A 13,124-nucleotide genomic window follows, 5' to 3' on the forward strand; every position below is an offset into this window, starting at 1 on the left:
CCAGATCTGAGCCAGACCTACACAAGCACCCAGAGCTTAGAGGCATCAGAACAACCCTGTGCTCACATCAAGCTCTGCGTCCCCTTCAGGTTTGTAATTAACTCCTGGGGGATGGGCGTGGTCTGCTGTGTAAGGTGCATTGGCATGAAGCATCAGGAAATACGTCATGTTATCATCATGGTAACATTACAGGAATGGCAGCTTTTGACTGCTTCTCTCTATGGCTGTGCTCCTAGAGCCTTTATAAAGTGAGCGAGCACATCTTTCTGTCCAATCTCAGCTGCGAAGCCGGCCAGCCATGAGGGTCTACTACCTTCTCTTTGCATTACTCTTCTTGTTCTTGCTTCCTGTTCCAGGTAAGATGGGCTGGGAAATGAGAGGGCTGAAAGGATTGAGAATTTATAATTCAGAGTCAGCCCTCTCCATTCTTCTGGGAATTTTAGACCAAATAGATTTATTGTCTGGGAACTAGACATCACCATTTTTCTTTTTCCTGACAAAGACTATCAAGAACCTCAAAGTTGGTGTCTTGATCTCTTCTGATTAATTCTTCAGAGAAAAACCAGATCACAAAAGCCACCCCTTCCTGGGAAGACTGTTATACCTGTTAATGAGACAGGAAGAAAGTGATATAAAACTTTAATACCAACAGGAAAAATTGACTTAATCTGAGAGCAGAAGCACAGACTTCCTCTTTATTAGCTTAGTAGTTGGAGGCAGAGTCTTTGGGCCTCTTGAGAGGCCCAGGGGACCTCCACGGCCCCTGCCTCCCAGGTGTCGGTTCACGAGGGGGCTGCCCGTGGTCACGCCGCTTTCTCGGCACCCAGGCAGTTTACAGCTGAGCTGAATCTACAGACACATTGTTAGTTGCTTAATGTCACCTTCTACTTTACTCCTGATGCTACAGAAAAGGGAAAAAGAAATAAAAGAATAAAAGAAAGGCAGGCGATCAGTTATTTGAAGAATTTGAAAAGCCTTGAACTTGTACCATGGCCTTCCTAAAACCTTCCCGTGTGTTCCGTTTCTTCATTGCAGGCAGTGGAGGAGTCATAAAGAGGTATTATTGCAAAATAAGAGGCGGCCGGTGTGCTCTGCTTGGCTGCCTGCCAAAGGAGGAACAGATAGGCCACTGTTCCGTGAGCGGCCGAAAGTGTTGCCGAAAGAGGAAATGAAAAATCCAGAAGCACAATGAGAAGGTTGCCAAGTGTGAAAATGCCTCCTTGAAGTCTATAGACGCCAAATCCAATTAAAGACTTTTTACCAAAAAAAGTTAGAAGCTTGATTTTATCTTCTTGAAATTCTGGTTATTGTGCTAGTTGCTACCAAACAGGCAACTTAGAAAGTGTCAGTGACTCACCTTGAATTCAAGTAATGTATAATCGCTAGAACAATCCACAAGAGGATCCAAACCGATGTTGCAAGGCTGATCATATTTTCTTCCTCTTTTGCACATTTTCCACCCCAGTGACACTGGACTCCTGCTATTCCTGAAATATTTTCTCTGCTTTCTTGTCACCCATTTTGAGCCTTCCAGGTCCTCTCTATGCTATAGCATCTCCCCATCAAATCTGTCTCTGAAACGTCAACGCATCCCTCAGGGGTTTTCCCAGGTCCTCTGAACACTTTACACCTTAAAGAAATGGGGAGCCCGGCTCTTCCTCAGCCATTCCACGGCCTTTCCTCTCACCCTTGCCTCTGCTCTGGCTGACCTGATGCCTGGCATACAATCTCTCCTCAGCTTTGTCTCCAAACCTTAACCCATCTCTCAAGGGCCATCTCAAATTCTACCTCCTTCTTGAAAACACAGCTGATTGCCCAAACAAATATAATCTTTCCTCTGATTCACCACAGGGTTCTGACTTAAGAGCTCCGTCTATGAGTCTGGCTTGGTTTTTGCATTGCATACATTTGCCTATTTCCAATTTCCATGTTTGGTTCCAGGTTTTTGAAGGGCAAGGATCTTGTCTTAGTCACTTCTGGCCCTAGTGTCTTGACACAATAGCTGCTCAACAAGGGTTTATGGAGTTGAAGTACATTCCAAGGCCTTGGAGCCATTGCATCAACTAACTGTTTAGTGGTCTCTCGAGGTCAGTACAGAATGATTCCAGCCAATGGGGTGGGAGGCCTATCATCCCCAACTCTAGCCCCCAGTCAAGGCTCTTAGGAAGAGGGGAGCGGACACTAAAGACAAGAGCTTGGACCCCATGATTCATCGTAAAAAAATGAACTGCTACGGGAACTGCCCTCCTACAGTATACAACTAAGGAACCAGACAGAAGGTGTGAAATCACTGTTTCAGACACTGGATGCAAGCCGTGCAGGAACATGATTGAGGAGAGATGAGAACAGGTGAGGTGAAATGTATGAAGTCTCCAGCCTCTACAGGAGACAGATCTCTAGGCTAAAGCATAGGGAGGAAGAACCCAAACAGACCAGCAATTATCTGAGTCGAAGAGACTGGTGTCACAGGTCAAACAGCACAGGGCATCCTCATTTCCGGGACAGAATACCAGCAAGGGGCATCAGGATGGGGGTGGAGCTCCTGAGAGTATATGGGAAACCTCTGTACCTTTCATTCAATTCTAAAACTGCTCTAAAAAAATGAAGCTTATTTTTTTTCAAATAAGGTAAAAAAATAACAACAACATGCGAAAAAGATTCCTGAGCAGCAAACCTGTTCTATATTAAAAAAATATTCAGGCAGAAGGAAAATGATACCACTTGGAAATTAGGCTCTGCATGATGGAATGAAGTGTGATGCTAAGATCCTAGACACTTTCTTAAGGAGAGAGATGGTTATTTTGTTAGGGAACCGCTGACCAAAACTGCACTCCCTGGCCGGGCAAGATAGTAAGCACTGGCATGAGTTATCTTACAATAGGAGGTCCTGGTAAGGAAGGAGGAACTAACAAGCTACGACCAACTGGAAGAATTAAGGGAAGGTCAAAAGGAGAGAGGAGACACCAGTCCATATGTCCTACCAACCTCCCAGAATCCTTCTCTCTGGAATTCGTCTTGGCTGAGCAATGCATGCACCACCAGGAAGGACCGAGTCAGCACGGTTGGCCAGAGACAACCTGGAAATGAACCCCATCACCATAAGACCTGAGACTGTGAGCCACGTGGCACAGCAGTCCTGCTGGGTTCCCTCACCCTCTGCTTCCCCTCCGGGTGTCCCTTTCCAATGCAGTTTCTTGCTTTGTCAGCACGTGTGTCTCCTCGGACAATTCAAATCCGAGTGTTAGACAAGAACCCACTCTCGGGCCCTGAAAGGGGTCCCTCTGATCTTATCTGACTGAGTGTTCTAAACCCTTTTTGATAATTTTTGACAAAACTTCCCAAATCAAACTGTAATGAAGTTTCTTTGACCTCTAGTTAATTTTGGGATGCCTCAAAGGACCCCTGAAACATCCCAAAGAGAGATATTAAACTAATTAGGTTTATTTGGCATGTTAAATTAGATGGGAAGTGTTGTCAAATGAGTAATAAATCTTTTTAGGTTATATTGTATGGTGAATGTTACTAATATAGATATTCTAGAAATTATATGGTATTCCTAAAAATCTGATTTATCCTGATAAAATGCTATCAGTCATAATTCTAGTTATTATCTTAAAGTGTTGTATGTCACAATAGTAACCAAGTTTCTTTGTTAATTGCATTGTAATTGGATTTTAAACGTGCCTTCTTAATTCTTTTGTCATTATATACAGTTATGGTTTTATTCTAATGTCTTTGCAAAAATGCTTCCTCTTCAAGAAGATTTATAGAAAGGACTTTTGGATAAATACGAGTTTCTGACTTTCAGGCCATAAAGTTGAATGGGGTAAGAAATTGAAAAATTCTAATGGGAAACCTGATGGCTTCATAAAGCTGTTAAACAGAAAGGATCAGTTACATAGGACTGAGTGAACTGGTGAATATGGTTATAATTTTTATGGTTTCTATCTGAAAAATTACTGGTTTAAATCTGTGTTTTCCAGGTGTAAGGAAAAACCTCCCTTCAAACTGACATAGTAATTTGGTAAATTATACATCTGTAAGCAGAATTGAAACATTTATCTTTTCTCTCTTTCTGCTTCCTCCAGAAATTGGAAACTCTTAGGTTCCCAGCAGCTTTGTCAGATAAATTAGGAAGGCTACCTCACTAACAGGTACAGAAATCTCAAGATGTTTTGGTGACCCTGAAAAGGGACGAATTCACCTAGATCTGTTAGGCAAAATCTGTGATAAGCCCTTGGCTAGACTTTCCTTGCCTGGAGAGGTCTTTTAGAAGTGCACACTGAGACTCCTTATAGAAGTTTCAGCAAAACAAAAAAAAAGCAAATCAAAATCTATATGGTTATATAAATCATCAGGCCAAGTTTATTGAGACCAGACCTATTTTGCAAACAAACTAGTCTTAATTTGGTTATATTTGGTAAAAATGAGTGTAATCTTAGAGAGGAAAAGATTATGTTTCAGTGAATATTAAATTCCAGTTTTGTTAATGGAGGTCTGAATTTACTAAGACTCACCTCCCAGATAGTTCCTTGCTGTTATATTAATGAAAAGTTTAATTGAATTATTAAAAGGACACTCTAAGTTTGTTTCTGAAAGCTTATCTCAGTAATCTATCTTTGGATGAAGATCAAGTGCCCCACGACCTGCAGCCAGGTGATTATGCATGCTGAAAAAGACATAATTTAAAGGACTATCTCCAACCTAGATGGAAGGACACTTCTCAGGTACTCTTAACTAGCTTATGCACAGTGAACCTGAAGGGAATTGACTCTTGGATTAATTTCCACCCACAAAGGGCCCCTGCACTGGACTGGCCTATAGAGAGGATGGCTGACCTCAAAATCCCCTTAAAACAACACTCAAACAGAGGAGAAACTACACTCACACCAGGATGAGAAGAAGATGACATCAGAAGTAGACAGCTTGCCCAAGATCCTGGACCTGACTGGTATGATCATTTATAATGTTTTTATGACTTCTTGGACACTTGCATGTGAATCAAATGTTTTCCTATCATGGGCACGATCCTATGCTAGTTTTAAGAATCAGTCCAGAGGGAAGACAGCAGTATCAAGCAGTATCAGCAGTGTTTCGTCTTGTGGAAATGAAAAACACAGCCACAAAAAGATAGAGAAAATGAAAAAGCAGAGGACTTTGTACCAGATGAAGGGACAGGATAAAACACCAGAAAAACAACTCAATGAAGAGGAGATAGGCACACTTACAGGAAAAGAATTCAGAATAATGATGGTGAAGATGATCCAGGACTTTGAAAAAAGACTGAATGCAAAGATCAAAAAGTGTACCAAAGACCTAGAAGAATTAAAGAGCAAACAAACAGAGATATGCAACACAATAACGGAAATGAAAAATACCCTAGAAGGAACCAATAGCAGATTAACTGAGGCAGAAGGGCGAATGAGTGACCTGGAAGACAGAATGGTGATAATCATTGATGCGGAAAAGAATAAGGAAAAAAGAATGAAAAGAACTGAAGACAACCTAAGAGACCTCTGGGACAATGTTAAACGCACCAACATTTGCATTGTAGGGGTCCCAGAAGGAGAAGAGAGAGAGAAAGGACCCGAGAAAATATTGGAAAAGATTATAGTTGAAAACTTCCCTAACATGGGAAAGGAAATAGCTACCCAAGTCCAGGAAGTGCAGAGAGTCCCAGGCAGGATAAACCCAAGGAGAAACACGCCAAGACATATAGTCATCAAATTGACAAAAATTAAAGACAGAGAAAAGTTATTAAAAGCAACAAGGGAAAAATGACAAATAACATACAGGGGAACACCCATCAGGTTAACAGCTGATTTCTCAGCAGAAACTCTGCAAGCCAGAAGGGAGTGGCACGATATATTTCAAGTGATGGCAGGGAAGAACCTACAACCAAGAATACTCTACCCAGCAAGGATCTCATTCAGACTTGACGGGGAAATCCAAAGCTTTACAGATAAGCAACAGCTAAGAGAATTTAGCACCACCAAACCAGCCTTACAACAAATGCTAAAGGAACTTCTCTAAGCAGGAAACATAAGAGAAGAAAAGGATCTACAAAAACAAAAACAAAACAATTAAGAAAATGGTCATAGGAACATACATATCAATAATTACCTTGAAGGTAAATGGACTAAATGCACCAACCAAAAGACACAGACTGGCTGAATGGATACAAAAACAAGACCCATATGTATGCTGTCTACAAGAGACCCACTTCAGACCTAGGCACACATACAGACAGAAATTGAGGGGATGGAAAATGATATTCCATGTAAATGGAAATCAAAAGAAAGCTGGAGTAGCAATACTCATATCAGATAAAATAGACTTTAAAATAAAAAGTGTTACAAGAGACAAGAAAGGACATTACATAAAGATCAAGGGATCCCTCCAAGAAGAGGAGATAACAATTATAAATATATATGCTCCCAATATAGGAGCACCTCAATACATAAGGCAAATGCTAACAACTATGAAAGAGTAAATGCAAGGCAGAAATAGAGACACAGTGTAGAGAACAAACACATGGACACCAAGTGGGGAAAGCAGGGAGGGTTGGGGGGGAATAATAAAAAAAAAAAAATCAGTCCAACTGTTCGGTTTGTGGCCAATTGCCTGTGTCTAGTACTTCTGGGTTACCTTGGTAGATTTCTCTACTCCAAGGCTTTACTTGGTTAGCCCTTAGGAAATTTATTTTAAAGAAAAAATTATAGTCCTGTTCAAGCCACTGTTGATATTATTAGCTGGGATCCCCTCATCTAGCCAATTAATAATACCTGCTCCAACTCTGGCCATAAATATAAATTTTCCTCTATTACTCAAGCTCAGTCAGAGCAACAAGCAAAATCTCATATCAATGATTGTCATAGTATAACTCTAGATATGGGAGGAAGCCACAGAGGGGATATTTCCCTGGACCAAAATAGACTAGTAAGATAGGTGGCCCAGAGATTTTGGCTACAAGTAAGGCCTAGCCCAGTAATAGCACACTGAGTAGCCTATCACCAAAATCCTCACCAGACCTGAGAATGAGCATTCCTAGCACTGTGGGGTGAAATGGTCATAACATACCTCCCAAAGCATGGTAGAATTTATGACCACGAGAGGTCCTATCAGCTACAATTGGCACTTGCCATTGGTACTTGCCATCTGCCTCTACAAGAATTAAATCATGAGCCACTGCAACTGCTGACCTCCTGAAAGGAGTTCAGGGTGGAGATCAGGAATGAGGCACTCTGTGCCCTGGGAAAACTAGCAGAACAGGCCTTCAGATAGTTAGATACTTTCAGAAGAAGATTTTATAAGCCCAAATTCTTGCATCTTCTCATATCTAGAAAAGCACTAAAATCTTTAACGGTGACATCTGCTTTGGCCATTGAGGAGAGCAATGCAATTGAAAGTCAAAGTGGAGTAGCTGTGGTTCAGACATCCAATGTGATTCAGGCATTATGGACATGATTTCAGACAAGTCCTTGTATTGCTAAGAACTTGAATTTTCTGAGCTGTGTCAGACTTGGGATGTGAGCAGCCATTCTCAAAACAATGTCCCTGGCAGCTGGTAGCTGTAACCTTATGGTTTCAAGGTATCCTCTAGAACTATTAAATTTTTAGGCAATGAATTTGCTTTAGATCAGATATTAGTGAAAAAAAAAAAAAAAAAAAAAGGAGATGATGTGTAGCGGCCAATAGCTCCTGTTATATATATGTTAACACCACATCCGAAGTTAAAACCTGCTTAAATACAAGTAAACAACTGGCTACCTAGCTATACGTCTCCCCAGGGTGTGAGGTCCAGACTGGGTTTCAGGCTTACACTTCTGATGTTTTCAGGGAATGAGATTCATTTTGTCTATTAAAATTCCAGTTGTCACTCCTCCAACTACTTCTAGTTGTGTCTGTTACATCAAAATGGCCAACAAAGGGATTGAGATTTTCATCATACAAGACTCAGATCCAGGACTTGGCACTCAGAAATATTTCCAAGTCAGTGTCTATTCTCCAGGAATGGGGCAGGACTACACCCCATTTAAGCAGGGAGTGGCCAGAGCCATCATTGTGCAGCTCCCTGAATTGAAACTGAGCAGGACTCTGTGGGGCTCCAGAGTACAGATCTTCTCTGTGTTCCCTGTTTCTTGTTTGTAGATTATAGGCTGCATTCAGCCTCCTTGACCTTCCCTGAGTTCCAAACAGCAGATTCAAACAGTTGCTAATCAGGAAAGGGAGGGGATGTAGAAACAGGGGAGGAGCACTTAAATGGTGGTGCAGCCTTGGGGCAGGGTCCTGGTTCCTCCTCAAGGACTATGCATAACAATATCTTTGAGTTCTGCTGCAGAACTGGGGCCCCCACCTAGGTGAGGATAGCACTGTTCAGGCTGAGCCCAACATTCCTAGAGCACCACCCTGTTACCTTACCACCAAACAACCAGAAGAAGCCACACCTTGTAGCCCGCACCAAAATTTTGCCTTCCTTTTCTGGGCCCAGGGATGACCATTCTGTTAGGCCTCCTGTGTGGCCCTTGTCTGTTTCAACTGCTTACCAGGTTCATCTCTGACAGGGTCCAACAGTTTAAGGCTAAACTGTTGTTACTATGAGGGAAATGCCAGCCTTGGGCACAGAATGCTCTGATTTAGAGGAGGTGGAGAGAGACTTCTACTCTATGAGGCAGGAATACACCCACTCTCTACAGGAAGTACTTAAGGAAGAAAGAGACCTCTGCCCAAATTCCCATGAAGTATCTTGAGTATGAAGTCTCTCAGCAGGGAGTTGTTAGGGGAACCACCCTAACAACTGAAACCACCTTCCCTGGCCAGGCAAGATAGTAACCACTTGCATGAGTTATCTTACAACAGGAGGTCCTGGTAAGGAAGGAGGAACTAATAAGATACTACCAACTGGAAGAATTTGGGGAAGGCCAAAAGGAGAGAGGAGAGGCCAGTCCGTATGTCCTACCAACCTCCCAGAATCCTTCTTGCTGTAATCCATCTTGGCTGAGCAATGCACGCACCACCAGGACCCTGAGTCAGAATAATTGGCTAGAGACAACCTGGAAACTAACCCCATCACCATAAAGCATGAGACTGCGAGCCATGTGGCAGAGAAGTTCCCTCACCCTCTGCATTCTTCCCGGGCACCCCTTCCCAATAAAGCCTCTTACTTTGTCAGCACGTGTGTCTCCTCAGACAATTTATTCTGTGTTTGACCAAAACCCACTCTTGGACCCTGGAAGGGGGCCCCCTTCCTGTAACAACATCAGTAAATATATAATACCCAGGAATATGCTATCTATTAAAAACACACTTGAGATATCAAATATAAAGGCAAAGATAGATTAGAAATTAAAGGATGGAAACAGATATACTACAGAAACATTCATCTAAAGAACACAGAGTTGGCTATATTGGTTAATTGACTATAGCTTTTAGGACAAGGAGTATGACCAGAGATAAAGAGTGGTATTTTTCCTAATGATAAAGTGCTTCATTCATCAAGAACACATATTAATACTGAATCAGAATGTACCTAGCAACAGAATTTTAAAATTCTTAAAGAAAAACTTACAGAAATAAGAGGAGAAATAGATGAATTAACAATTACAATTGGATATTTCAGCACTTCTCTGCTTGTCATGAAAAGAAAAAGGAAAATATCAGATATAGAAGATGAACAACAGTAGAAAAAAATGTTTAAAAAGCTGATTCTTTGAGAGAATCAACACAATTATTAGAGCTCTCACTAGGTTCACTGTGGGGGTGGGTGGGGAGAGGAAATTACAAGATGCCTCAGGTATATGCCCACACACCAGGCAAGGATAAAAATGAGAACAGTTCTGCATCTCAGCATTATGTAAACAAGGAGTTGCCACAGGTGGCAGTAATCCACACCCTCTTTTACTACCTCCTGCAAGGTCAAATTCTTTTTTTTTTTTTTAATTTAAGTTGTACTACCAGAAGCAACTACAGATGCAATGCAATCTCTATCCAAATTCCAATGGCCATCTGCAGGCCTTTTTTAGAAAAATGTCTATTCATTTGCTTTGCCCATTTTTAAATCAGGTTGTTGTTTTGCTATTGAGTTGTATGAGTATCTTACTATTTTGCAATATTAACCCCTTGTCAGATGTATGATTTGCAAGTATTTTCTCCTATTCTATAGGTTGCCTTTTCATTTTGTTGATTGTTTCATTTTCTTGGTTGTTTTTTTTTTTTGCTGTGTACAGCCAACAGGTTTAGGAAAAGATGCTCAATGTCACAAATTATCAGGGAAATGCAAGTCAAAACCACAGTACCACCTCACATCTGTAAGGTTGGCTACTAGCAAAAAATAAAATAAAAGATAAGATATTGGCAAGGATGTGGAGAAAAGGGAACCCTTGTACACTGTTGATGGGAATGTAAATTGATCAAGCCATTGTGAAAAACAGTATGGAGGTTTCCTAAAAAAACTAAAAATTGGACCACCATATGATCCAGCAAAATCCCACTTCTAAGTGTATACCCAAAGGAAATAAAATCAGAATCTCAAAGAGATATCTGTTCCCTTGTCTTCATTGCAGCATGATTAAGAGTAGTCAAGATATGGGAACAACATAAATGCTCATTAATAGATGAAAGGATAAGGAAAATGTGATCTATATATATAATGGAATATTATTCAGTCGTAAAAAAAGAAAACCCTGCCATTTGTGATAACATGGATAAACCTGGAGGACATTATGCTGAGTGAAATAAGTCAGACACAGAAAGAAACAAAAAACAAAAAACACGTTCACTACATGAGAAGATGTATTCATTGCATCTTGATGGCAGTAATTATCTTAGTATGTATGTGTATATTCAATTATCATTTTGTATGCCTCAAATGTATACAATTTTTAATTTACAAATTTTAAAAGAATAGATTGAGAACTATGAAGTAGTGTTAGTAAATGCAGATTTCCAAGCTTATTGAAAAGTGTGTTCTGAAGAAGTAAGGAGTACTTTTATGATCAAAATAATATCCAGTTTTATTTCTCACTTTATCAAATGATTGTTAATGAGGAATTTGGCTCCAACAAAGTTATTATTCCTTTTCCTATGAAAAAATATGAATTAAACTTAAAATAATAGTCTATAAAAGTCAAAAGGCATTTTTCCCAGACATAGAAAAAAATCCTAAAACGTGTATGGAACCTGGAAAGACCCTGAATAGCTGCAGCAAACTCAAGCAAGAAAACAAAGCTGGAGGCATCACACTTCCTCCTTTCAAATTAAAGTACAAAGCTACAGTAATGAAAACACTAAGGTATTGGCATAAAAAAAGACACAGAGATCAATGGAACAGAATCGAAAGCCCAAAAATAAACCCTTGGGACTTCTCTGGTGGTGCAATGATTAAGAATCCGCCTGCCAATGCAGGGGCACGGGTTTGAGCCCTGGTCAGGGAAGATCCCACATGCCATGAAGCAACCGAGCCCGTGCACCACAACTACTGAGCCTGTGCTCTAGAGCCTGTGAGCCACAACTACTGAGCCCATGTGCCACAACTACTGAAGCCTGCATCCTTACAGCCCATGCTTCAAAACAAGAGAAGCCATGGCAATGAGAAGCCAGAGGACTGCAAAAAAGAGGAGCCCCTGCCCGTCACAACTAGAGAAAGCCCGTGTGCAGCAACGAAGACCCAATGCAGCCAAAAATCAATAAATAAATAATACGCATAAAAATAAAAACAAACTCTTATATGGGTTTATTAAATACAACGCATACATGTTCAAATGATCTTTGACAAGAATATATGATTGGGGAAAGGATAGTCTCATCAATAAATGGTGTTGGGAAAACTGGACCACCACATACAAAAAAATGAAATTGGACCCTTCTCTTACATCATACCCCAAAATCAACCGAAAATGGATTAAAGATTTAAACATAAAGCCTTAAACCACAAGACTCCTAAAAGAAAACATAAGAAGAAAGCTCTTAGACATGGGTCTTGACAAGGATGATCCGGGACACCAAAAGCACAAGCAACAAAAGCAAAGATAAACAGTGGGATGTATCAGACTGAAAAGCTTCTGCACAGAGAAGGACACGAGGAACAGACTGAAAAGACCGTGCTCTTCTAAGGCTCCAGTGATCCCCGAGGCTGCAGAAGATGACAGTAGCACCACAGAAGGCTGGCATGTGACAGAGCTTGTAGGAGAACGTCCTGGCAAAGTTCTCAGCACACTGTGATGACTGTACGGGGTAGTTAGGAAAATTTGAAGAGAGGTTGATCTTGTTCCAAGTTACATCTCTGTCACTTAGTAGCTTGTAGCCTTGGACACATCTTTTCACTGGCTTTGCAGCCAATTTTAATTGGCTTTTAATTGGCTTAGTAGCCTGTGGCCTTGGACATGTCTTTCTAGGCCTCAAGACGATCTTGTATAAAATTGGGTAATACCTATCTGGAGGATTCGTTTAGGAGAATTAAATAGGATAACTTGAATAAAAGTGGCCATAAGCAGGGCTGGCTGCTGAGCAAATGTAAATATGGGATAAGTTCAAAGAAAAAACTATTCAGAATGTCAGCAGCAGAGCATTAAACCCAGCACTGGTCCCCTTCTGAGGACAGGGCCCTGTGTGACTGTCACGAGCCATGAAGCTGGCCCTGCCTACAAGAGATGCGAACCAGTGAAAACTGCTTCTGTTAATTAACATCAAGGGCTCTGTGCTGAGAACACTTGTGTTTGTGAAGTCGTGGATGTGAAGGACTTTTGCTGTAGGAGTGGGACACCCCTTCTTGCTTGGAGACCTGAGCTGCTTTGCCGGAGAGACACGACATCAATTTCATACTCACAGGTAAAAAGGTTGGGGACACAGCATTTCTCTTCCCTTTAAAGAATGGGACCATGAGTTACCTCTCAGCCCAGACATGATGGCAACAACTTTCCACATAGCCTTGCTTAGCTTTGAGCCTGTAAAAACTAATGTCATTTAGATTTTACCTAAAATCAACACTTTCCCAAATCCTATAATAACCGAATCTCTGGTTTCTGGTGAGACACCCCATGGTATCGCTGGTGTGTGACCTCCTTGCTAAAGCAACAGGACCCTACCTTGATGCACAAAGTTGCCCCTAGATTTATCTTCAGGGTAAA

The 13,124-nt window shown here is 41.1% G+C and overlaps 1 protein-coding gene across 1 annotated transcript; it reads left to right on the top strand.

Moving 5' to 3' along the window:
• Positions 1–265: 265 nt before the first annotated feature.
• Positions 266–8,242, top strand: LOC130830314 (beta-defensin 103A-like). Its single transcript, XM_057697485.1, has 2 exons — positions 266–356; positions 1,036–8,242. The coding sequence occupies exons 1-2, from the start codon at positions 299–301 to the stop codon at positions 1,170–1,172; spliced, it is 195 nt and encodes a 64-aa protein (XP_057553468.1). The 5' UTR covers positions 266–298; the 3' UTR covers positions 1,173–8,242.
• Positions 8,243–13,124: the final 4,882 nt, after the last annotated feature.

This window comes from Hippopotamus amphibius, chromosome 10 (genome assembly GCF_030028045.1).
Source record: "Hippopotamus amphibius kiboko isolate mHipAmp2 chromosome 10, mHipAmp2.hap2, whole genome shotgun sequence".
Taxonomy (NCBI): Eukaryota; Metazoa; Chordata; class Mammalia; order Artiodactyla; family Hippopotamidae; genus Hippopotamus; species Hippopotamus amphibius.